This window comes from Uloborus diversus, chromosome 10 (assembly GCF_026930045.1).
Source record: "Uloborus diversus isolate 005 chromosome 10, Udiv.v.3.1, whole genome shotgun sequence".
NCBI classification, from domain to species: domain Eukaryota; kingdom Metazoa; phylum Arthropoda; class Arachnida; order Araneae; family Uloboridae; genus Uloborus; species Uloborus diversus.
In genome coordinates this window covers 12,898,895-12,924,975 of record NC_072740.1, presented here as the reverse complement: position 1 = coordinate 12,924,975, position 26,081 = coordinate 12,898,895, and the positions used below count along the sequence as shown (strand labels likewise).

At 34.3% G+C, this 26,081-nt stretch overlaps 1 protein-coding gene across 1 annotated transcript in view; it reads right to left on the bottom strand.

The window, feature by feature from the left end:
- Positions 1–24,789, bottom strand: part of LOC129231533 (tetraspanin-13-like) — a 38,046-nt gene extending 13,257 nt beyond the window's left edge. The window contains exons 1-6 of the mRNA XM_054865875.1: positions 24,703–24,789; positions 23,980–24,104; positions 22,855–23,022; positions 8,217–8,438; positions 4,951–5,073; positions 4,721–4,811 (exon numbers count right to left, since the gene is read on the bottom strand). Coding sequence (XP_054721850.1) covers positions 4,737–4,811; positions 4,951–5,073; positions 8,217–8,438; positions 22,855–23,022; positions 23,980–24,039 — 648 coding nt within the window. The 5' untranslated portion in view covers positions 24,040–24,104; positions 24,703–24,789 and the 3' untranslated portion in view covers positions 4,721–4,736. The remainder of the gene's footprint in view (positions 1–4,720; positions 4,812–4,950; positions 5,074–8,216; positions 8,439–22,854; positions 23,023–23,979; positions 24,105–24,702) is intronic.
- Positions 24,790–26,081: the final 1,292 nt, after the last annotated feature.

Below are 26,081 nucleotides of genomic sequence, written 5' to 3'. Positions count from 1 at the left end.
GGAAGTAAAAACATAGTGCACATAAATGCACGAAACTGCGTCTCATCACATCATCTAGTAATGAAAATATCATTTTGTAATCTTTCTGCTACTTTTATTGATTGATATTTTATTAACTCTTAATTTTCAAGCAGAATTTTTACATTTATAGATTGATTTCGGCATTATCTCATCGAAAAAGAAATGTACACTGCTTGACAATTGCTAAGGAACAAGTGATTTATGCAAATTTGTACCCCAACCACCTGGCCAATGGAAATAAATTCAAGTTCAGATGGCATGGTAAACCAAGACTCGTTATCTGTATTAAAGACAGTGCATACACGCTCAAGATTCGTACAAAAATTCACGCTGTTTGGTTTTTACCAAAAATAGTGCTGGATATTAAAAAAGGTTTTTCTCTGAAATTCTGTTTGGTTCTTGAAACATTTAAGAGTAAAATGTCAGCAAGACATCATTTGAGTATCTGCGATCGTGGATGATCGGTTGGATGACTGGAAGTAGGTCAAAGTGTCACCACCGTAGTTGCTGCAATGGGTGTATAAAAAAGTGCCATCTTCCGATTAAAGACAAAGTTCCTTTTACAAAACATTTTCCGCTGAAGGGGGAAATGTTTTGTAAAAGCATGCCGGGGGTCGTGGTAGGAGCACCACACCTTCAGAGGATCGCTATGTAGCCCTCGTGGCAAAAAGGACCAGAAATTTCACTCTTGGACAGATAGCTGCAAATCTAACAACCTCTATCGGTATGCATATTTCTGCAAGAACCATCTCACGGCGAGTAAATAATGTCGGTTTGTATGCATGGAAGCCCGTACGTTGCATCCAAGTTCAACCACGCCATCGTCGAGAGAGATTATGCTGGTGTAAGGGACATGTTGGTGGGATCATCAAAATTGGTCTAGAGTGATGTTCTCTGACGAATCTCGTTTCAGTGTGACAAGTGATTCTGGTCACCAACTACTGTGGAGAGAGCATGGAACACGTTATGCACAAAAATTTGTTTGCGAACGTGATCGGTACGGCCCAGGTGTCATGGTGTGGGCAGGCATCATGCACTCCAATGGCAGAAAACCGCTTCACATTTTTGAATGAGAAAGCGATACATTGCAAATGTATTGCAGAGATGTTATGATGTACCATGTTCATCTTTTTAGGGGGGCTGTAGGTCCAGACTTTCTCTTCATGGACAACGATACATGGCCACACTGGCGTACTGAAGTGTCAGACACACTACAAAGTGAAAACATTCTCCCAATGCAGTGGCCTGCTTACTTTCCCGACTGAAATCCAATTGAGCGTGCCTGGGAGGCTCTTGGCAGACGTGTTGCGCGAAGAACCGTCCCTCCCAGGACAGTACAAGAACTTAAATCCGCATAGAGAGAGGAGTGGGAAAACATCCCCCAAGCACTCCTCAATAGTGGGGAGTATGGAAAACAGATTTAAATTGTGCATCAGTGTCCCTGGTAATCATACATCATATTAAGGTACTCATGTCTCCATCATTCAGACTTAGATCATTTTTTTGCGGTTGTATGAAAATCATCTAAGTAGGATTATTTTTTTATTTTTCAGTTTTTACTTCTTTGATGCAGCAATGTCTGTATTATTTTGTACTTATAATAAACACACATCCTCTCTACTATCTATATATTTTGTTCTGTTTCTTTAATCATTATCTATTCTTAACTATTCCAAAAAACGTAATCGTTCCTTAGCAATTGTCAAGCAGCGTACATTAAATGTAACAGTAGTTTTGGAATAAGTTAAGATAAAAACTCGGTAATTAAAAACTATTTACTATTTTTAGCTGATACCAAAAATACCCGTATTTTACCTCAGCAAATACCGGCATTATGAAACTGTAAAATAGTTCAAAAGACCAGTATTCGGCATCCCGGTATTGCAATCACTACACATACTATTTGCACCACTGTTTATCTCAACATCCCCTTTCTCCCAGAGAACAAGTGGGTTGTATCACTAAAAATTTGTTTCTTGAACAATTTTTTTTTGCCTTTATTTTGCCCTAAAGATTTGCTGTGGTGCGCATCTGAGTTTTTGGTGTGGTCTGTTCAATATTTTTCACACACACTTTTATTATATATATATATATGAGATTTTAAATACAAATTCAAATAACACTGAAAGAATAAACACAAAAGTGTACTGCTATGTCAGGGCAAAGCTGCTAGAAATAAAAAAAGTGCAAATATATTCATGAAAAAACAAACAATATAAAATGGAAAATGTGAACCAGGGATTGATACGTTGTCAAGGAGAAGACCAGTCCCTTAGTTCACAATGCTCTTCCTGTTAAGCAAGAGGGAAGGTCCCAAAAACATTCTATCTACCCCGAAAGCCTTGAAGAAAAAATTTAACAAGAAAGCATTAAAGAATCAAAACTGACCTGTAAATATACGAATGATAGAATTGAAAAACAAACCTACAAAACGAAACAACAACCAGAATCCTGACCTTTAAAAAGAAAAGGACAAAGCATTACTTGCACGCGCCAAGCAAAATTGCAGTTAGGACACAGCAGCAGCAATAAAATGAAGCTGAAAAACACTGGAGAAGAAAATAAACCTGAAGAGCAGAAATTACATTCGAAATTTTCGGGATCAATCCCAACAGACCTTCATAACTGAAATAGGATTCATAGGGGGATATGTTGGGATTCATTGTTATACCAAATTTCATAAAAATCCTGTTAAATTCCGTCATGTTACCTGTGATTCCAACTCTTTAATGAATTCCCGACAAAATTTTTGTTAACCTGTTGAATTCAATTTTCAATAAAATTCTGGATGATAAACCCATTTGGATTATTAAAAATAATAAACCTGTTTTGGAATTTCTAAAAAATAATAAAATTGATTGCATCTATTCTTTTGATTTTAAAGACATCTTTACCAGCATTTTTATCTTTAGTCTTAAAGGAGTTCTTATGTCTTACTTTTACAACTTTTGCAACATGCTTCATATTAATGAAAAAATGTTTAGTATGATTTAATTAACTTCTGTCTGTTCAACAACTACATTCACAATGGTGAACATTGCTTCTTACAAGTCAACTATATACCGCATAGATCCAAGTTCTCTTCTGTATTAACTAACCTTTACTTACACTACTTCAAAAAAAAAATTTACCTTTACCATTCCAGAGGCTTTTAGATATGTTGATGACCTCATTATTTTCAATTATGATACCTTTTTAAATTATTCCAAAAAATATCTATCCTCTTGAATTAGAACTTATTCACACCAACGATAATATCAAACAATCTCTCTCTCTCTGATTTCCTTCATCTAAATATTTCTCTTCCAGAAAATTCGGTTCATATTGATCTTTTTCATAAATGACTTTCCTTTAAATTTAAAGTTAATCGTTTGATTTAATGGAATTCAAATATTTCCATTAAAGTTTTACGTAACCTCACCTTGATTAATGAAATTTATAGGATTAAAACTATCAGCAACAAAAATGAGTTGGTTTCGAAAAATCTTAATTTTTGAAAAGTACTTTAGAATGTAATAAAGTTCCTTCATCTTTTTATTTAAGTTACATTAGAAAAGTAAGGAACCGCCCAGCAGAGTGAAGTATAGTGCAATTGAATTATTGCAGAACTCCAGTGTTTTTCAACTCCATTTTATTCCTGTTGCCAGTCCTAGCTGCAATTTTTGCCTGGCATGTGTAAGTCATGTAACCGCTTTATCTTTTTCTTTTTAAAGGTCAACATTCTGGTTGTTGTTTCCTTTTGCAGGTTCGCTTTGCAATTCCATCGTTCATATATTTACAGGTCAGTTTTGATTCTTTAATGCTTTCTTGTTCAATTTTTTCTTCAAGGCTTTCGGGGTAGGTAGCAGGCTTCCTGACCTTCCCTCTAGCTAAACAGAAAGGCCTTGTGAACTAAGGGATTGGTCTTCCCCTTGACAAGGTATCAATCCCTGGTTCACGTTTTTCATTTTGATGTTGTTTCCGTGTTCTTGCTCTTTGCAATTTTTATTTTGTATTGCTTGTTTTTTCATGAATAGTAACAAAAATATCAAACCGAAAGCTTAAAGATGCACAAAAGCAGCAAACAGTTAAGCCACGCGAATAGCTTATAAAAGATTTAAAGGTTTAAATAAAGTATGTTATGATAGCACAAAAAATTAAAGGGAGAACAGAAAATTCATTAATAAATGGAGCCAGTACTCATCAGCAGTGGAAACTCCATCTTTGGTTGAAAAACCAAAAATACTTTTTAATAAACTAAGAGAGGAGTGTATAAGCTCTGAATATTTACAGAGTATCACAACACTGGGCTACACACACCACCTGCTACAATACAAGCAAATAAACGGTAACTTATACCTAAAATTTAGCTGCGGTTTACATCTATACCAGAAATAGATATAAAAACAGAGATAGCAATTGGTACACTGTTTCTATTAAGATTGCAAAAGAAAAGAAAGAAAACTTGATAACTAATAATGGGTGCGTAGTTTGTGGAAAATTTAAAAAGAACTATAATGTCTAACATTATGGTACTTTTTTCAGAGAAGACCTAAAATTCCTAAAATTCTAAAATCCAGATGTATTGCATTCTAGATTTGGGTCCCATACTGCAATATTTATTTTAATGGTTAGTAAGAGTACTTAGATACCTTTCAGAAAAAAAAAGAAGAAAAACGGTTACAACAAAAAACAGGTGTTAACAGCATTACATGCATACCTTGAAATTGTTAGTTTTAGAGAAAAGCACTAGGGTTAGCTCGTGGATCTCTCTGGTTGCGATATCGAACAGTCAACCATACACCAACAAACTAGAGGAAAATATGCATATTTATCTTATAGGTGAAATAACCTATTAAAATAATAGGCTGTATTTTAAAGAAACAATTCAAGAGTTCTAGATGTTTAATATCTAAAATGAAAAAAATGATCAACTTCATGAAGTTTTACCTCTGTAAAGCTAAAGAACAATCCTATGCCACCACTAATTTTAAGACTACTGTTTATTGCATTCCTCAGTATCTGCCAGCACTTAGGACAATGATTAATGCCTTCAATAGAACATCCAGTTATCTACAAAACAAAGAAATAACTTCAAGCAGAGAACAATGACTCAACACATTTTAATTGAACAAATATGGAAAAAACTGATTTTTATTCCATACCATTTCTTAAATATATGTTAATGTTTTTAAAATAAAGAACTAAGTTGATACTTGCTTTAACCCATTCCTTGATCAGCCCGAAAACCTTTGAGGTGCATGTCGCAGATAACGAACAGAGTTGCTTTTTGCTACACTGTAATAGCAATTTTCTCTCCACATTTTGACATTGGGATTATAATATTGTTTTTGCTATTGAACTTGCATTCAAAAATCGCATCGCTTGTTAATTTTTAGGCTCTGGATTAAATAGTGCAATAACATACAAGGTTGCTAATATGTACTGAAATATTCATTTAATTGACACAGTGCATAGTGGTAAAATAATAAACAATAGATGATAGGACGTAAAGCAATAAATTTTATAACAACAATTATTTTATTGATTTATTTTTCTTTTAGCTTCCATCTTAGTAAATCATTTTTTTTTTCTTTTTGTAAACCTAAGAAATCAAAACTGTTAAATGTAAGATGCTCTATCTTTCAAAAGGTCTCTAGAAAACATTCTTTAAACAATTGACTGATAGATTCAAGTTGTGAGCAAGGGAATTCAATGGAAAAAATGCTTTAAGTGTGTGAATGATTTTCTAAGAGGATAAAAAATATTCTTCGGTGCCTTTTGACACATTGTGGCACTTCCAAACGACCAATAAACACAGAAACATCTCTTTGCTGTTCGGTTCTTTTATCGTAACTCCTATGACTTTAAATTCCTTCTGAGTGCCAAGATATCAGCTGCTCAAGCATGGGAAGTATTTTAAAGATAAATGATTACAAAAGCTCAAAACTTGCGGCTAATCCCCTATTTGCCTAAAGGATATTTCTGTGCATGTAACTAAAAGTTTCCAGCTGAGAGATAAGTAAGAGAGACACCTGGTGAGGTCCATTCCCTAAATAGCGCTTTTGGAAAACATCTTAGTAAGTTAAATCCATTCAAAGAGTGGTCAGAAAGTCATGGTGTCTTGTGGCAGGGGGTAAAACTGTTTGCAGGGTCAAAAATACCGACTTCACTAACCAAAATGTATAAAATACTGACTTTACTGACCAAAATTTATAAAATACTGACTTTACTGACCAAACTTGACAAATACTGACCAATACTGACTAAAATTTAAAAAATTAAAACTTTAGTGTAACAAAAAAGAGTATCATACTTAGTGAAATAAATACTAGCTTAATTTATGATCTGCAGCAACATAATAAGCAGCTAATTAGGTACAAATTGTGACTAAAAGTTTAGTTTAATTCATTTATTTATTGTATAATGAATAAAATTTTTCTGAAACTAGGAAAATAAACTAAAAGCTCTTGCAACTGTTTAAAATATTACTAAGTAATTGAGAGCAGTTTTTCATTTACATTTTGTTTTTCTTTGAAAACTCAGTGGGAAAACAACTTTAAGAAAAATTCTGAAATCAGGAAATACAAAATGGAAAAAATATATAAATTATACACTTATTTCTCTTAATTTTTGGTTAAAAACATCTTTTAGTAAAACTCAGAAAATATTTAGAAGATTGTTATAATTACTAATAAGCAAATATTTTTGCATGTACAAAAACTACACCCCGTCCCAAAAGTATAGACACAATTCACAGTAAAAATATGAATAGAGGGATTTATATCACATACGTGTATAATGATAATCAGTAGGTGAAACACATTCCGGACATCCACACATTCTTAGGTATATATGCATGTGTGGTTGGATGGAAAAAAAAAAACTCAACATTCATTCGGGGGGAGCAAAATAGAAATTATGGCAGATTTAGGGTGAAATGTTTTCGAAAATACAAGAAGTAAAAAACTTCAATCAGCCAACAAAGTTAGATTTAATGAAATATGCAACGCAAACGTTTATATCTTCAACTAGCTGCAATGCACAGTCTACCTCAAAAATAAACGTTAATTCGGCGTTCCAAGCAATTTATATTATGATATAAATTTTCCGTTTTTAAAATATTTTTTATTGCTGCTCCAATCCTATTAGTCATAGCGTGATGCTATATAGCCTATAGACTTCCTCAATAAATGAACTATTCAACACAAAAAGAATTTTTCAATTCAAACCAGTAGTTCCAAAGATTAGCGTATTCAAACAAACAAACGAACAATCAAACTCTTCAGCTTTACATTATTAGTATGGATTTGCAGCATAAACTTAAAAACAATTTGCAAGACATTCAATTTTCATTATACAACCTGCATTTTTCGCAATGGGTAGCAACTTCAAACTAATTGTCAATCTGGAGGATTTTTTTCTTCTCTAGTAGAATTTTTAACAATTTTTTGACCTAATTTTGGGGATGGAGGGGAATATATTTTTGGAGAACTTTCCATGAGAAAATTTTGAAGAGAATGTTCCGTTTGCCAATAGTTGGGGTTAAGTATGAGTTTGCTTCGCCAAATTTACTATTTTATCGCATTTGGAGCAATGGAGAATGCTTAGTGTAGATCCTGTATGTAATGCACATTTTGAAAGGTCATACTTAGACCATGGCTAACTACTGGGTAAGCAAAATAAATAGTACAGAACCAGTAATCAGCCTATCAGAGCAGATAATTAGAAGTTAGAAGTGCAAAAGTTATCAATACTCAATGGTCGGCCCTTCCCTTTAAGTACAATTTACTCTAAAAGAGGATTTTTTTTTTCACTAAAACATTTGATTAGACATCCCACTAAAATTAAAACCATACAAAACTACAGTAGAATGAAGAACAAATGAAAACTAACCATTTAAGAATGGTACTACCTGCTACTTGAAAAATAAGCAAAAAGACAAACCAGATGGATGAGCACACTGCTTAAAATAAAATGACTCATTACTAATTCAAGAAAAGGTGCCTTTAATTTACTGCAATTATCTTATGATTAGTGATACTTAAATGAATGTCAAAATGCATCACATTTAATTTTAAACTACATACATGTTATTTCTAAGATATTTTATGTCATTGTGGCCGACTTATTGACATTAGAAGAGCATAAATATCCTGAACTACATAAACATAAAATTTCTTGATCGTTAAAAATACTTTTATAAAAATAATTACATTTTGGTAAGGAACGCCACCACCAAGAGGATCTTCAGGAGGCAATGTCTGATTCTCAAATCCATAACAATGGAAAAATGTCTGTGCTTTGATCTTGATATTGACCTTAGCTCTTCGCCAACCTTCCATTGCTAACTGATGCTGCTGATCAGTGCTTACAGCTAAGCAAGCACATGCAATACTAAATTGAATGATAAATAATAGGAATAGAATCACCATATACTGATATTCTATTAAGGAATAAATAAAGAAGTCACACATACACCACTGCTTAAAACCAGTAGTAGAAGTGGGTGAACAAAAAGTGGGGAGAACATCTCTTCCCCCTGTGAATGAAAATTTTTATAATTTGACCAAATGAAAATTATTCAATGTTTTTTTTACCTTAATTCAAAAATATTAACTGGTTTTTAGAAAAATAATTAATGCTACTGGCCTAATACAGTAGAATAACAAGTGTCTAACATTTATTATTATTTCAATGAATTATGTGTATCTTAGTTTTTTACTTGCAAATACTAACAAACAAAGTTATGTAATAATTTAACATTACATACATAATTGTTTATTTATATTTTAGGTAAAGTTATAGTATGATAACATGAGAAATCAGTCTAAGCCCCGTTTGGACATAAGTATCTGAAACAATTTGGATGATGGCAAAAAAGAAATTTGCAGTAAGAAAACACCAGGTCCAATTTTTCCCACTAGGCGGAAGGGGTAGATGAAGCAAAAGCAATCGAGGAACAAAAAGGTTTATTTTATCACACAGAATATGTTCAAAAGAATTTCATTTGTTTCAATCACAAGTTCAAAGCATATTATTATAGCATACATGCATTTAAACATTAGCATGAAAGATTTTTGTATAACTTGCAGCATATAAGCAATGATAACTACAGTTGATAAAGAAGTCCTAAGATATTTATGTACAAATTAAAAATATAAATAATTAATTATAAAAATTAATATCAGTTTAGAAATTATTAAAAAGTGTATAATAATACATATATAATAAACACTTGAACATTAAATTTTTCAATATTATGAAAATATTTTTTGCAATATAATTTTCTGAAGTTTTATACCATATGAAATGTGATTAAAAGCAATCTAATTAAATTAATCATTGCAATCAAAGTTTTTATGGTACCTAATGGTGCAGGAAAATTAGGCATTCTACAAGATTTTTTATTTGTAACATAATATGTTATCATGATTATCAGTTGTCAAATCAGATATATAGAAAGAAACTTATTATCAGTTAATGCAGAGTTTCAGATAAACATAAATCAAATTAGTCATTTACCATATCAGCATGATTTTGCTTTATGAAAGATTAATTTTATTTTCTATTTACTTTTAACTACTGATCAGGTTCAGATCTACCTACCAGCAGCCTCCCATGGTGCGGGGAGTGGGGCAGGCCTCTAAAGGGCCCACAGCCCAAATAACAAAATAAATTTGAAAAAGCTACGTAACTTAATGAGTTTCCAAAAATCAGGATAAAAGACCCACACAAGTGTAAGTTAAAAACCTTAAAACAATAATAATAATAACAAATAAATAAACCATTTAAACGAATGAATTCAAAATTTAAGTAAAAATATTGAAGTGATTAAAAACTCAACAACAACTTGGTAAAAAAATTAGTGTTTTTTCTTTTTGAGGCTGAGCAATCCAGTGGCAATTAGCAGTCCTGCAGATTTTTTGCAGGGGTCCCTAAAATTTATAGATCACAGCCAGCTACTAATTTTACTTTTAATGTAGATAAATTCAGGATACATTAAACGGAAAAGAATACATTTCTGTTTAACAGTTCTGATTTAAATAGGCATAAAATATAAATACTATACAGTTTAAAAAAATTCCTGAAATCCGATACCCAATATTGCTGTTTTTCATCAGATTGCTTCTTTTCTATCATATAGGTATACTATTTTTGTCATTAATTAAGGTATTCAAGATCTTTTCAAGCTAATGTGCATAAAACTAGTCAATTTAAAATGAGTACTTTAGTTACCATTATTAATTTTCTTGGGTATTCTTACTCAAAATTATTATTTAGGATTGATGATAAAACGTAAGCTAAAGTTGGCAGTTGATAAATAAAAAATGTTGCAGTAGAAATGTTCTGTTTATTTGTTTTTACTTATGTTTCTTATTGTTGTTCAGAAAAACATTTCAACAGCAGTTGGTCAGTTATTCATATTTTAATTTTAATGTTGTCATAATTTGTTAAGTCGAGATACTTATATTGTAAGAAAAGTAAGTGTTTCAATATTGTTGAATACGTTTTAATGTATTTTCTAAGAATACTTTTATTCAACTAGCATGACAATGACTACTTTTTAGTATGATCACATCGAAATGAGTGGGAAAATATGCCAATTCGTTTAAAAAGATATACATACATTATAATTAGTAAAAATTAGTATAAATATCACAATTACAAAAATGCAATTTATGTTCTAACACCATTAGAATTTGTTTTTCATGAACTGGAACTGCAGTACTTGTATTCAATTTTAAAAATAAACCCTTAAGCATGCCCATGACTAGTCATTTACCCAATATGCTCCTTAATTAAACAAAGGCTCCCAGAAGGTCATGGTGTAGGCAGTGGAGTGACTACTCGGTTCCTTAATTAGCGGCCCTTTTTATGTGAAATAGTTATTACATTAAACTATCAAAGGCGTTAAAATTAAAGCTAGAAATTTAATAAAAGAAAAAAAATGATGTAATTAATTTCAAAAAAACTTGCAAAAGAAAAAAAAAGGAGGGGGATAAAACCCAAAAATGAAAAAAATTGCTAAATTTAAGTCAAAAATTGCAATTTTAGGCAATTTTTATAAAGTTAGGAGAAAGGGCGGGTTGGGTTTGTTTCCATTTTTTTTTTTTTTCAAAGTTTGTCTCTTTTAGTGTTTCTTTGTTGATGTTAGGAGATCAGTGGGCATCAAAAGGAAATTTTCCAAAATCAAAGTTTTAAAATACAGCTTAGGCTACTTTGAAGAAGTTAAGGAAATTGGGAATGGTCGGATACGCAATTTGAAAATTTAAGCTCTGCAATATGTAATTTTTATGCTATCTTTGGCAACTCTATTGCACGTGTATTTTAACACAGTTGTAGGCGTTAAGGAAGAGAGGGGCATTGAGGTACCTTACTGAAATATTTTTTAAATTGAAATCAATTTTAAGGGCATCTTTGTAGGATTATGAGGTTTGGGTTCTTTCTTTTGGCAACAAGGTCTCAAAAACGCAATTCTAGGCTATCTTTGGTGATGTTAAGGGGTTCCTTAACGAGTAAAGGCACCAAAAATGTTGAGAAGCCAGACGGTTCTCTCTTGGATAATTTCCGTAATTGACGTTTGATTTGAGGCTTTGTTTGATAATGTTAGGAGGAAGAAGGAGCAGAAAGAAGCTTCCCTCCCAAAATCTTTCTTAAAACTGAAGTTCATTTTAGGCTGTCTTTCAGACAGAAGGGTTAGCGAGCTATCCCACCCACTCAAATTTCTAAGAACAAAATTTTGGGCTATTTTTGAGGACGTTAGGAAAAGGTGTGAGGAGTTTGGCATTCCTCCCTGTGAATTTTTTCAAAATTGATTCAAAGAAACCCGTAAAATTTGAATGGGCCAAGACTGTTCATCCTTCTATTCTGCTTTTGAATTTATGATTTGTCGTATCTGTGTACGGTTATAAAACTATTTTAACGGTGTAGTTATTCAGTAGTACTTAATGACATTCTAAACTACTGGGCTTACACATTTTTCTTTTTAGTTTTTTTGGTTTTTACGCAGTCGGGTTTTTGTTTTTGTTTAATAATTTTTGATTTGACACTTTTTAGTTAATTTTCATTGACTTAGTTATTATGATTATGATACGGTACATTTCGCAATCTTGTCATTTCATTGAGAGAGTTTGTTTGTATCGTGAGGTCTATTAAGTAACTTGCGGTTGTCTAAACTACTTATAATTAGTCCATCAAGGGAACTAACTCCTCTTAAAGCTACATATGCTTGGCAAAAATGCGGGAACTTAAGTCAACCAAATCACAGCTATATAAACAGCCTGTATGACTCGTGATGACGCAAAATCGGAAATGTCCCCCCCCCCCATCAATCAAATCTCTCTCGCAAAACTAAAAAAGCCTGTCGAGAAAGTACATGTCGCGAAACTCAGTCGCTTGAATCAAGGCAAAAACAAATGCAACATGTTAGAGATGAAAATCGAATTAGTAGACTTTCTTTCATTTGGTGCTTATTGCACGGGTTTATTTTGATGAGGACTACAATCTGAGTGTCTTGCCTTCGTTACGCATAATATACTTTTTATTACAGTACAGAAGACAAATAAAGAACACATGAAAGAATTCACATCAGAAAGAGGGGAAAGTACAATCCGGAGCGAGGGTGTCTTGACCCACCGCCTCAAATGGGAGAAGCAATCGCTTAGCCCACTCGGCTACTAAGATCCCAATTAGTAGACTTAGTAAACAAAACAATTCAGGCAGCGAAAACTACCTGCATTTGTCGCACGCAGGTAGCGTATGACAGTGTGCAACACCAAACGTGCGCCGATCCCAAACTGCCATATTTTGTCAACTGGTTGTTGATATGGTAAATTTTGATTACTGTCATGTATTTAGTGACACTCCCAATGTTAAGACAAATCCATTGACGTAAGAATTACCAAAATTGACCAAAGCGTTTAGCCCCTAGAATGCCACATAGAAACGGACATACATAGATTTATAAATACATTACCCTCCTTTGCATCGCGCACGCACAGTCGGGTAAAAAGTTAACTTGTTAGCATAAAATATTATTTTATTTTTTTTATTCTCGGTCCACAGCCGATAATTTAAAGAAAATAATTTAAAGTTAAGTGTACCTACTTTAAGCCCAGTCTGGTAAAAGTAGAACCTGTCAACTAGTTGGTGCTAACACTTCAATCGACGATTCCCCCACGCCATAATTAATGGCGACTGTTTACTGAAACCATCGGAGATTGCATGTCTCGATGTGTCGATTCAGAAAAGTTGAGTTGTCACCTGATCGACTCGAATTAATTCCACTCGTTGACCGCACGTGCTATGGAGAGGAGTACGAATATTCGCGGCAGTGGAATATGCAAATGAGTGATGGTCGAAGTAGAAGTTAGTGTGGTGACGTCATCGAGGCATGGAATCTCATTGGTTGATAAAACATATATATTGTGGCGAGTGGCAGCAAGCGATCACTCTCGTCTTCTCTTCTCTCAACGATCCCCAGTTGTTGTGTTTGATCGTGAAGCCTAGTCCGGCTCACGTGTGGGGGGGTTTTTTCCCCGCGATGCTAGCGGGGGTTTTTTTTGGTATGTGATATTTAATCTTCCAAGTCCTGGAATTAGTGAGTCCAGGTGAAGAACCAGTTGTGTTGTGTCCGGCCAATTAAAATGTCGGGGAAGTGTGTTCCACGTGTCTACCTGTGATGCTCACCGATCTACGAATTGTGTAATGTTGCCTGTTCAGTATGGACATTCCTGAAGTGTGATTCGGCGGACCTTTTGTGAGTCTTCAAGCTGATCCTTCGGAGTGGCAAGCGATTGCATCGACATTTTGGTGACATTTTTCTTTATTTACTGGAACCACTTATGTTATGATATTTTGGGGGTGTATTTTAGGGGGATGTTATTCTAGTCATATTTAATAAATGTATTTTTCTGAAATATGTTTTTTGCTTGTCTCCAACTTGACATTACACGGCCAGTTAATGTTGGCTTAGTTTAAATATCTTAACTTTTGGATTTTAAACTTAACTTTAATTTATGCCAACAGAGTGGTAGCAGAGCTCGGTCGAATGTCATTTTAGTTGGAGACAAATTTGCAAAAGTTTTCAGAATAATGGAAAGGGACTATCGAAACATTAAGAAACTTAACTCCTGCAATTGGGCAACATGGTCGAAAAATATGAAAATGGTACTGATAGAAAGAGATTTATGGGAATTAACCCAAACAAAATTAGAAGAAGGTATTTCGGCAGAAATAAAGAAACGGAGGGGCCAAGCAGTGGCGATTATTTACCTCAACATAGAGGATGAGTTAAAACAACTAATAGATGATTTAGACGATCCATATGCTGTATGGACGTCATTGAAATTGAATTTTGAACCTCCGTCTTTAGCCCGTGTTGCCGGATTGTGGGAGGAGTTTTTTTCTAGCAGAATTAATGAAAAAGAAACTATTGGAATGTTTGCGGCTCGATTGAAGTGTTTGCTCCGACAGTTGGAGGAGAATGGCTATAAAATGGATGAGAAATTAAAGGGATTTCAACTAATACGTAGTTTAGATCAAAATTACAGGGGAATAGTACAAAATATTTATAGATGGGATGAAAGTAAATTTAACTTTTCAAATGTTTTGGATGAACTTTTAGCAGAAGAGGGGAGATTAAAATTTTTAGGAAATGAAAATTTTGGAAATAGTAGTTCAGGTGTTAATGCTTTTTCTGTTCAAAATAAACACCAGACTGGGCGGAAAGTTGAAAATGTAAATAAATTAGAAACGAGAGTTTGCTTCACATGTGGCAAAAAGGGGCATATTTCGGCTTGGTGTTGGAGCAGAAAACCAACTAATCAAAATAAAGGTAATCGTAATTTTGTCAAACAAGGTAATACCCCTAAGGCTGGAATGTTTTGCACCATCAGTAAAATATCAGGAGTGCAGGCCAACAACACAAATTTGAAGGAGGAAATACCAGTATTTTTACTGGATACAGGTGCCACGGCACATTTCTGTAAAGATAGGGACCTATTTTGTGAATTGAGGCCTGTTAAAAATACAAAAATGGAAGTAGCTGTGGGCAATGTAAATAGTCAAGTCGAGGGGGTAGGGAAAATTGTTTTCGAAATCAAAACAGATGGTAAGCTAGTAACCATCACATTGAATGAGGTCTATTATGCTCCAACACTTAGACGAAATTTGCTATCCGGATCCAGGATAGACAGTCTTGGTTTTTCATTAAGGTGGTATCCTGGTAAAATATGTATTTTTAATAATAATGGTATCAAACTTTTTTCTGCATTTTTAATTGATAAATTGTACTTTGTAAAACCCACCTCATTTTTAAGTAATCAAAGTAGTGACTCACCACCAAATGTAAATGTAACCGAGGTCAAAGGATTAGACCTGGAGTTGTGGCATGAACGGTTTTGCCATATTAATTATGACAGTATCTTGGAAACTGAAAAGAAAAACTGTGTCAAAGGACTTAATATAAAAGGAAGAAACCGGCCAGATTGTGAGCCTTGTATTATTGCAAAGAAAAGAAGGTGTTCATTTAAGCCCACTCCAGGGATAAGGTCTAAAAGACAACTTGAGCTTCTTTTCATGGATCTAGCAGGGCCATTTCCGGTGGAGTCACTAGGGGGGAAAAGATATATTTTTTCCATAATTGATGATTTCTCAAGGAAGTCCACTATTTACTTTCTAAAGTCAAAAGATGAAGCTTTTGCATATTTCCTTAGATACCAGAGGCATGTAGAGAGAGCCCTCAACAAGAAAATTTTGGCCATAAGGTCTGATAATGGGAGGGAATTCACAAATTCTAATTTTGAGACCCACTTAATTAAAGAAGGCATCAGCATAGAAAGAACCAACCCTTATACTCCCGAACAGAACGGGGTAGTAGAAAGATACAATTTGACATTAATGAATGGGGTTAGGGCAATGCTGAAAGACTCTGGACTAAGGGAAGAATTTTGGGCGGAAGCCGCCTTATGCTTCGATTATGTCAGGAATAGAACAGTCCTAAAAGAAAGGGGGAAAACCCCATTTGAGCTGTTCTGGGGAAACAAGCCCTCAGTAAGGCATTTTCGGAGGTTTGGATGTATTGCCTACAGAGGCATGCCAAAACAAAATCTAAAGAAATTTGACTCGAGAAGTAAGAAAGGCATAATGGTGGGCTACGCAACCCAAGCAAAAGGGTACAGAATTTGGGACCCAGAGCTAAAGAAAATTTTTGAAACTATCAATGTGGACTTCAGGGAAAATTTAATTTGGGGGAAATCAAACTTGAATGGGAATGTAGACAATGATGATGATTATTCTTTTATTAAACCTATTAGTGAAGTTCTCTTAGATAAAGAGATAGATGAAAGAAAGGCTCCCACCCCTTGTGAGGAAATTGAATGGGTGAGGGATGCAGTAAAAAGAAAGAAAGGGGACCGTACTGATATCTACTACTATGAAAAGGGAAATAAAACCAGGTTAAGGTCACCCAATGATGTAGAAAAATATTGTAAGAAGAATAACATTGTTTACAATCCTGAACTATTTGATTTCAAAAGTAAAAATGTACCTTATAATCCTTTGTTTGATATTTTTAATTCCCCTAAGGAACAAATGGAACCCGAGCCAGAGGCAAATTTGTCAGAAGTGCTAATTCCCCAAAACTATAATCAATGCTTGAAAACCCCAGAAGTAAAACATTGGCAAGAAGCCATGTCAGAAGAAATGAAAGTGATTCAAGAAAGGGGGGTGTGGCAGTTAGTTCCCCAGCCAGTTGGTAAACCAGTACTTGGTAATAAGTGGGTCTATGACTTGAAGAGAAATGCTAAAGGGGAAATTGCCAGGTTTAAAAGCAGATTGGTTGCGATGGGAAAGAGGCAGGTGGCAGGAGAATCGTATTCTCAGGTTTTCTCCCCAGTTATCAATTTCTCCCTGATCAGAATGTTTTTCTCAATTCTGGTGATATTCCTGGGTTGGAGCCATTTTCAATTAGACGTAAAAAACGCATATCTTTATGCTGATTTGCATGAAGAAAGCTATATGCGACAACCACAGGGTTTTGTAATCCCGGGAAAAGAAGACTGGGTATGCCGTCTAAAGAAATCGCTATATGGTCTCCATCAATCGGGGAGAAATTGGTACCTGGAAATTGATAGGGTTCTCCAAGGTCTGAATTTTTTGAAATTTAAATGTAGTAACTGTGTTTATACAAGAAACAGAAATGTGTTTTTATTGATGTATGTAGATGACATAATAATTTTTGGAAAAAATGAAATCATAATTCAGGAAACAATTCAGGATTTATCAAAACATTACGATATTAAAGAATTAGGGAGAACTAAAAAATTATTGGGGGTAGAATTTGAAGAAATCAATGGGGGAATTTTTATACACCAAAATTCTTACATTAAGACAGTTTGTGAAAATTTTGAAAAGTATCCCATAATACCCATAAATACCCATACTCGACTCTCCCAATAGCGAAAGGTACAATTTTGTCTTTAGGTGATTGTCCAAAAACGGACCAAGAAATAAAAGAAATGGAGAAAGTACCTTATCGCAATTTATTGGGATGTTTGTCCTATATAGCAGGGAAAACTAGACCGGATATTGCCTATACAGTTAATCTATTATCTCAATTTCAAGCAAATCCGGGTAAAAGACATTGGCAGTGTTTATTAAGACTTTTAGGTTATTTAAAATATACAAATTATTATAAATTAAGTCTATCTGCAATAAATGAAATTAAAATCAATGGTTTTTCTGACTCAGACTATGCTGCAAATAGGGACGATAGGATTTCGATGGGGGGAATTATTATTTACATTGACAAAGTACCTATTATCTGGCGAACATTTAAACAAAAGTGTGTTTCATTGTCCACCATGGAAGCTGAGTATATCTCTTTGACAGAAGCAGCAAAAGAAGTGGTGTGGTTAAAAAGGATTTTAGAAGAAACATCACATTTTGAAATAGCTGGATATAAATTTACCGGGTCTGTAATTAATTGTGACGATATAGCTGCAATAGAATTTTCAAATTCCCCTATAGAAAATTCCAGAACAAAGCATATTGATGTCAGATATCATTTTTTTGAGAAACTTAGTAGAGGAGAATACATTTGAATTAAAATATGTGAAAAGCGCAGAAAATCCTGCGGATACGTTTACCAAGCCTCTGACTCGGGGTACATTGAAAAAAATGTGCAAACTCATTTTTGGTAATTATGAAAATGTAAAAGTTTAATATTCAAGTGTGTAAATTTTTCAATGTTTCTCAAAAGTGTTTAAAATTTTTTTTAATTGTTGTTTGAAATATGTCAGTTTTCATGTCGTTTTGAAGTGTATCGTGCTGTGTAACCGAGAAGGGGGGAATTTGTTAGCATAAAATATTATTTTATTTTTTTTATTCTCGGTCCACAGCCGATAATTTAAAGAAAATAATTTAAAGTTAAGTGTACCTACTTTAAGCCCAGTCTGGTAAAAGTAGAACCTGTCAACTAGTTGGTGCTAACACTTCAATCGACGATTCCCCCACGCCATAATTAATGGCGACTGTTTACTGAAACCATCGGAGATTGCATGTCTCGATGTGTCGATTCAGAAAAGTTGAGTTGTCACCTGATCGACTCGAATTAATTCCACTCGTTGACCGCACGTGCTATGGAGAGGAGTACGAATATTCGCGGCAGTGGAATATGCAAATGAGTGATGGTCGAAGTAGAAGTTAGTGTGGTGACGTCATCGAGGCATGGAATCTCATTGGTTGATAAAACATATATATTGTGGCGAGTGGCAGCAAGCGATCACTCTCGTCTTCTCTTCTCTCAACGATCCCCAGTTGTTGTGTTTGATCGTGAAGCCTAGTCCGGCTCACGTGTGGGGGGGTTTTTTCCCCGCGATGCTAGCGGGGGTTTTTTTTGGTATGTGATATTTAATCTTCCAAGTCCTGGAATTAGTGAGTCCAGGTGAAGAACCAGTTGTGTTGTGTCCGGCCAACAGGGTTCATACTCTATTTGGAAGAAAAAATTCCATGACTTTTCCAGGACTTTTTCATGACTTCATGAAAATTTTCATGACCTTATTATATGAAGATAATAGTATTATTCAATATCAAACTTGCCTTTTTTTTTCGGAAATGAGCATTAGCAAAACTTGGTATGTGAATGCCACTACCTGATTCAAAAAATATCAGTGTACACCTAAAAAACTGAATAATTCTTACCTGTTTTCATCACATCAGTTTAAGTTAAGTAAAACTACAGTGAATGATGCTTAAATGTCGATTATTTTTTTTATAAACAGGCAGAATGATAATGGTTGGGGAAAAGTTGAATGAAACACTACTAGGTTTCAATAAATTTGCTTCAAAAGTTGCTTTTAGTGTGAACTTGACAATTTTTTGGTTCTTTAAAATAAAGCCGCATTCTTTAGTAAATTCATGTTTCTAAACCAGATATTTATTTAAAAAAAAATAAAAATAAAAACATTTCATAATAAATAAATCTTTTGATTTAAATGTACTTGTTTACTTATTTGTACATTTTTAAATGTATATAAATTAATAGGTTCAGAAATTCCTGAACATTTTTGAATAATGACACTGAATGTACCAGTGGGTTGCATGGATTAGTTTTGCGGGCTGTATATTGGGCACTACTGTTTTTGAGCATTAGAATTCCCCTATTTCTGTATTTTATCGCCTGACTAAAGATTATCCAAAACCTTCAACAAATTGAGATAAACTCTGATCAATTTTAAAATAAAGATTTAGGAGTGATAGAAACGAACTTGGATGCAATGTTTTTTGAGATCGTTCAATTTTCCATTTTAAATAGCTTTCATGGTGCAATACTAAATCACTCAAGATTTCTAATGCTCTTTTTAGCTACTGTTACTTTTTCCCAGAACATTTTTCCATGACTGAAAATAAATTTCCATGACTTAGACTGAAAATTTCAATTTTCCATGACTTTTCCAGGTCTGAAATTTGCTTATTTCTTTTTCCATGACTTTCCAGGATTTCCATGACCCGTACGAACCCTGGGCCAATTAAAATGTCGGGGAAGTGTGTTCCACGTGTCTACCTGTGATGCTCACCGATCTACGAATTGTGTAATGTTGCCTGTTCAGTATGGACATTCCTGAAGTGTGATTCGGCGGACCTTTTGTGAGTCTTCAAGCTGATCCTTCGGAGTGGCAAGCGATTGCATCGACATTTTGGTGACATTTTTTTTTATTTACTGGAACCACTTATGTTATGATATTTTGGGGGTGTTATTCTAGTCATATTTAATAAATGTATTTTTCTGAAATATGTTTTTTGCTTGTCTCCAACTTGACATTACACGGCCAGTTAATGTTGGCTTAGTTTAAATATCTTAACTTTTGGATTTTAAACTTAACTTTAATTTATGCCAACATAACTCTGTGCCATTTTTAAAATTTTGAAATTTGACATCAATTTTGCTTTTATTGCATAGTATGCACACCTAGAACATCACATACAAACATAAAAAGAAACAGGTATTTATAAAAATTAATAAATAGCAAATTTAATTATTGGTCTGTAGGTAACAGATTTTGGACATCATCATTATGAAAGTTTCAGTTTTTGAACTTTTCCAATGAAAATTTTATCTGTTTTTAAATTCTGCAATTAAAAATAGTAGATTTATGAAGTACATGAATAACTTTATATACTGGTCTTTAAATAATAAAATTTTGTTACGGTTTCGTAGAATCCGAAAAAAAAAAAACCCATCCATTTTGCCAGCGCAGGTGATAAAGTCGCCAAAACCGATGCTGTTGGCGAAATTGGAAATCCTCGTTTGTAACCCTTTGCTTATCGTATGCTGTGAGTTGTCCCCAATTGGGGTTTGCTAGGCGATTTTTGCCTCCTTTTTGTTTACTTAAATGTGTTTGTTACGATCGAAACTTGTATTCCTACTGTTATTTATGTAATGTTCAATGCATAACGTATTAATTTTGCAAAATACCAATCGATTAAAGAAATTAACATTATAATAGCCTTTTTTATTAAGGTTACAAGACAGAAGATCATTTATAATATTGAATAAATGGACAGATTTATCGGCGTCTAGATCGTAATGCAATTTTGACATCTCGCATATATGTTTAAGAAAAATGATTTTGCGTCAAAGATACTGAATAAAAACATATGAAAACACTTTAAAATTATTAAAAATTGATTTTGAGGATCGAAAAATACCTTTAAAACATATAAATCATTTATTTAGTTCTCAAATAATAGCATAGCCCAGATCGTAATTTCTGGACATTCATCAAACTTCCAACTTCCTTTTTTTCTAAAATCATTTACAAAGTAAATAATATGTCTTTACTTTTGTAATTTGTGGAAAATATTATCAAAAAAAATTATTCAGTTTGAGATTTATACCCTTAATTTTTTAATCATATAGAAATAATTAAAAAAAATTTTTTTTGATGGTTCATTCGCTCATTTAACGTTTTGAATTCCCAAAATGTGCCTTTTAGCTGAGAAAATTCTTTTAAGGGTATTTGAAGAGCATTTTTTCCATCCTTGTCTCCATACAGCATTATAATTTAACTCAAAAAATTTTGAAAAAATTAAAATGAAAGTTATTTGGTATTAAAGCTTCAAAGTTGAGGTCTGTATTTGCTCCCACCTTTTGAGAACTGCCCATTTAAAATAAAGTGGATGCTGGTTAATTGGATCAGTGGTTAATTGAATCAACTGCTTTAATGAAATCAAATTGCCAAAAATCAAAACAAAACTATGCTTTATTGAATTAGATGAGGGTAACTTACTCCTTTTTGGGCACCTTTTAGCCCCTGGCAACCCTGATTAATTCACACGCAAGGTAGGCAACCTTATTTAAGCGTTTCGTTTACAACTTTTATACTGTTTATTCATGATAACAATTTTTGGAAACTCAATGACGGTAAATGTTTCATTTTTGGGCACCTTTCAACCCCTGGTAACTGTGATTAGTTCACGTGAAAGAGGAAGAAATTCTTACGTTCGCGTTTTATTTACAACTTATGCTCTTCATCTATGGTAACAATTTTTGGAAACACGATGAGGGTATAGGTCAAGTCTAGTGGGATCTTAAACTATGATGAGTTGCCTAATGTGCATGCACTGTCAGACGACTGATCGAGCTGCATAAACCTTCTTCATTTTTTAAATTATAAATATATTTACTATATCTACTGTTCAGTGCTATTATAATGCTGTAGTGCACATACTGTAAGAAACATACTGCTATATTTTATGGTTCTCTCCCGCATTGATCATTGATTCTGTGCTCCTCAACAGTATTTTATGTTAAATAAGGTTTTTTTTTTTCTAAAATACAGAAAAAAATCAGTTCTTTTTAAAATATACTGTAATATATAGTTAAAAAATGGTTTGAAACAATTTGAGGGGTGTTTACAAATGTCGGAAGCAATTGGGTATGCTTTTCAGAAATTCTTAAACTAACCTTGTTCCATAACACGAAATTTCAACTTACGCGAGGGAGCTTGGAACGCATCCCTCGCGTAAGTCGGGACTCGACTGTACAAAAAGCAAAGAAGTTCTAATTTCTAAGGAGGGATTGAGCCCCCACTTGCCCCCCCCCCCCCATATGGGCAATTATGGTGGAAACTGGAAACATATAACTGCAGAACCAAATAAAGGCATGAGCCGCTGATACCAACAATGGTACCAAGACTCAATGCCATTTTCATTTAAACGAACTTTATGCATATCTAGGCAAGGTAACTTTGATAATCACTACCCTGTATATAAAATTAAATTAAGAAACACTTACCTAGACTTTTACAGACATATACAATCCACAATACTTATGCATACAAAGGATACAAAAAATAGCAATACTTGATGATGTCTGATTGCACCAATAAGACCCATCAAAGACAAGAGGAAAAGAAAGACACCACATGCTATTATACCACCAACTATGGCAAGATTTGTAACAATGCTTGCAACTCTACTGTATGCTGCAACTCCAATAAGTATAAAAGAAACAAGCTAAATGGAGGGAGAAAAAAAAAGCAAGAAATATTCATAGCATTTTAAGAAATACTGTTAAAGCAAAACACAAGCAAAAACGTATTAAATAGTTTAGGGCTAACTTCACTTATGCACTTCTTTTTCTTATAAATTTGAAATCGCCGTGACTTCTATGGCTGCAAAACTGTTTAGGACAGCTTTGGAAGGTAAAGAATGATGTATCCAGTTCCTGACATTGAACATAGTTGGCAACACAGATCAGTTTTGCAGGTCCCATACATCCTTATCACTATACTAGTTTGTATTAATCGTTGCATGTCTTATTATCATTTTTTGTCCTATTATAGTATCAAGATGTTGTAAAATTATTCTTATTACATTGTATACATGACTGCAAGTTCTGTATTTTCAATATATCCTTCTGCTACATAGAAATTTCTGAAATAATAGCTATAATTTGATGACTTGACGCAATGCCAAAAGAATTTACTGATCTACTAAGAAACTTTTGTTTAAGATTATCATAATATGTAAGTCTGTAGTGCAGTACATTCAAAAATGTATGTTATATACTGATAAAAACATTGATGTTTCTTGGTCGATGTATCAATACCATCAATGTTTTAATTTCTAACATCGATGTTTTGCCATCGATGTCGCATCTCTATTTCTAAGTGCGATACATGTTACCAGAAATCTCCTAATATTTGACTCAAGAATGGACAAATGGATATTTGAGTTACATATAGGTTCATATGTGCAACATGAATATGGAAACGCAAATAATGCTTGCCAAATTTATTTCACGTATGATTAAAATTAAATTTCATTTTTAACTTCTGGGAAAGTTTTTCATAATTACGATATTTCAATTACTCTATAAAAGGCATCAATAATTATTACACATTTGCATTCAGCCATCTGATCAAACAAACAATGCAAAAGTCATTGACAAAGTTAATAAAATTTACTTACAATATAAATTATATTCAAAGCAATCAATGCATTTTTTGAGCATGTAAAACCTCCACACATTTTGAATAGTAGTATCTCTGAACCCAGATATTCAAGTAGCTATGATTGTACCTCCGTCCGAGTATCTGTAACAAAGCAACCTTTATCAACATGATGTAAATTAATTTCTATAGGATACTAAACCTGCGCCTTGATTTCACACTAAAAATAGGTTCTGCACAAACATTTCTAAAATTTTGTCAAAAATATTTTAAACTACTATAAAAAATCTAACAGATAAAAATTCTTTCAGTTGAACACCCTTTAAAACAGAAGTAAAATATTTTAGATATCGGCTGCAAAATAAAGCACTTGTGATAATTTTAAAAAGTTTAATTCAAACAACAAAAGATTAAGAAATCAAACGAAGCAGACAATAAATGTTGCTACCCTAGTATTTATGAATAAAAGACGATACTGCCGGTAGCGGGAAAAAATCAATATGATAAAAAATGTAGTTCAAGAGTGTGTTTGCTCACATCAGATTTGAGTTTTCATGAGTGAAAATTTCTTTTCCGTTTCAAATTTAAAACAAAATAGCAATTGGACAAATGAAAAATTAATAGTACAGATTTTTCAGCAGCTGTTTGATGTGATCAAAAGTTGAAAATTCGGTAAATTACAGATGAAAATCAGAAAGACAAGTTTTCTGAGAATACTCTAATGTGAACAAATGATACTTACAATACAGACTTGAGGCTTAAGCTAGAACATGTTTCCAACAGCTGACAGCATTCGCATTATTTGATGTTTGATCAGCAAATATAAATATCACACAAATCCGAAAGGCTGTGGCTATTGCGCCGGTAACTGGCTCAATAGCTCCCCAGCTATTGCGCCGGCATAGCCTCAGGCAATAATGTTCCCGGCATCTATTACCGGCGTAATAGCAGCAGGGCTATTGAGCCAGCAATTTTTAAGGCGTAATAGCCACTGAGCTATCGAGCCAGCAATTTTTAAGGCGTAATAGCCAGCAAGTTATTGAGCCTTAATTTCGGATTATTATATCCCAGGGGTGTCCACCTATTGGGGATCATGGCGCACACTGCGCCATTGAAATTCTTAGGAGAGGAGGTTGAGGGGTATTTTTCTCACTTTAAGGGGGCTCTTGCATTCCGGGGAGGGGGGAATTTAGGGGGATGCGCCCTTGTCCTTGTGGCTGGTTTTGGGGTTAAGTCAGGGGTGCCCATCTAAGCAGGAGGGGGGGCATGGCACAAACTGCGCCATTGAAATTTTTAGGGGGTTGAAGAGTATTTTTCTCACTTTAAGGGGGCTCTTGATGCACTTCGGGGGGAAGTCTTAGCGAAATTTAAGAGGATAAGCCCTTGTCCTTGGGGCAGATTTTTGGGTAAAGTCAGGGGTGCCCACCTAAGCGGCGGGGGGCATGGTGCCGACTGCGCCATTGAAATTTTTAAGGGGGGTTGAAGGGTATTTTTCTTACTTTAAGGGGATCTTGCATTTCGGGGGGGGGGGGTCTTCGCGAAATTGTGGCGGATGCGCCCTTGTCCTTAGGGCTGATTTTGTGGTAAAGTCAGGGTGCCCACCTAAACGGGGGCGGGGGCCTGGTGAAGACTGCGACATTGAAATTTTTATAGGGGGTTTAAGGGGGGTATTTTTTTACTTTAAGGGGGCTCTTGCATTTTGGTGGATTTAGGGGATGCGCCCTTGTCCTTGGGGCTGATTTTGGTGTAAAATCCGGGGCGCCCACCTAAGCAGGGGGGTGCATGGCGCTGACTGCGCCATTGAAATTTTTAAGGGGGTTTGAGGGGTATTTTTCTTACATTAAGGGGGCTCTTGCACTTCTGAGGGAAATCGTCGCGAAATTTAAGAGGATGCGCCCTTGTCCTTGGGGCTGATTTTGTGGTAAAGTCAGGGTGCCCATCTAAACGGGGGGGCGGGGGCATGGTGCACACTGCGACATTGAAATTTTTATGGGGGGGTTGAAGAGTATTTTTCTCACTTTAAGGGGGCTCTTGATGCACTTCGGGGGTAAGTCTTAGCGAATTTTAAGAGGATGAGCCCTTGTCCTTGGGGCAGATTTTTGGGTAAAGTCAGGGTGCCCA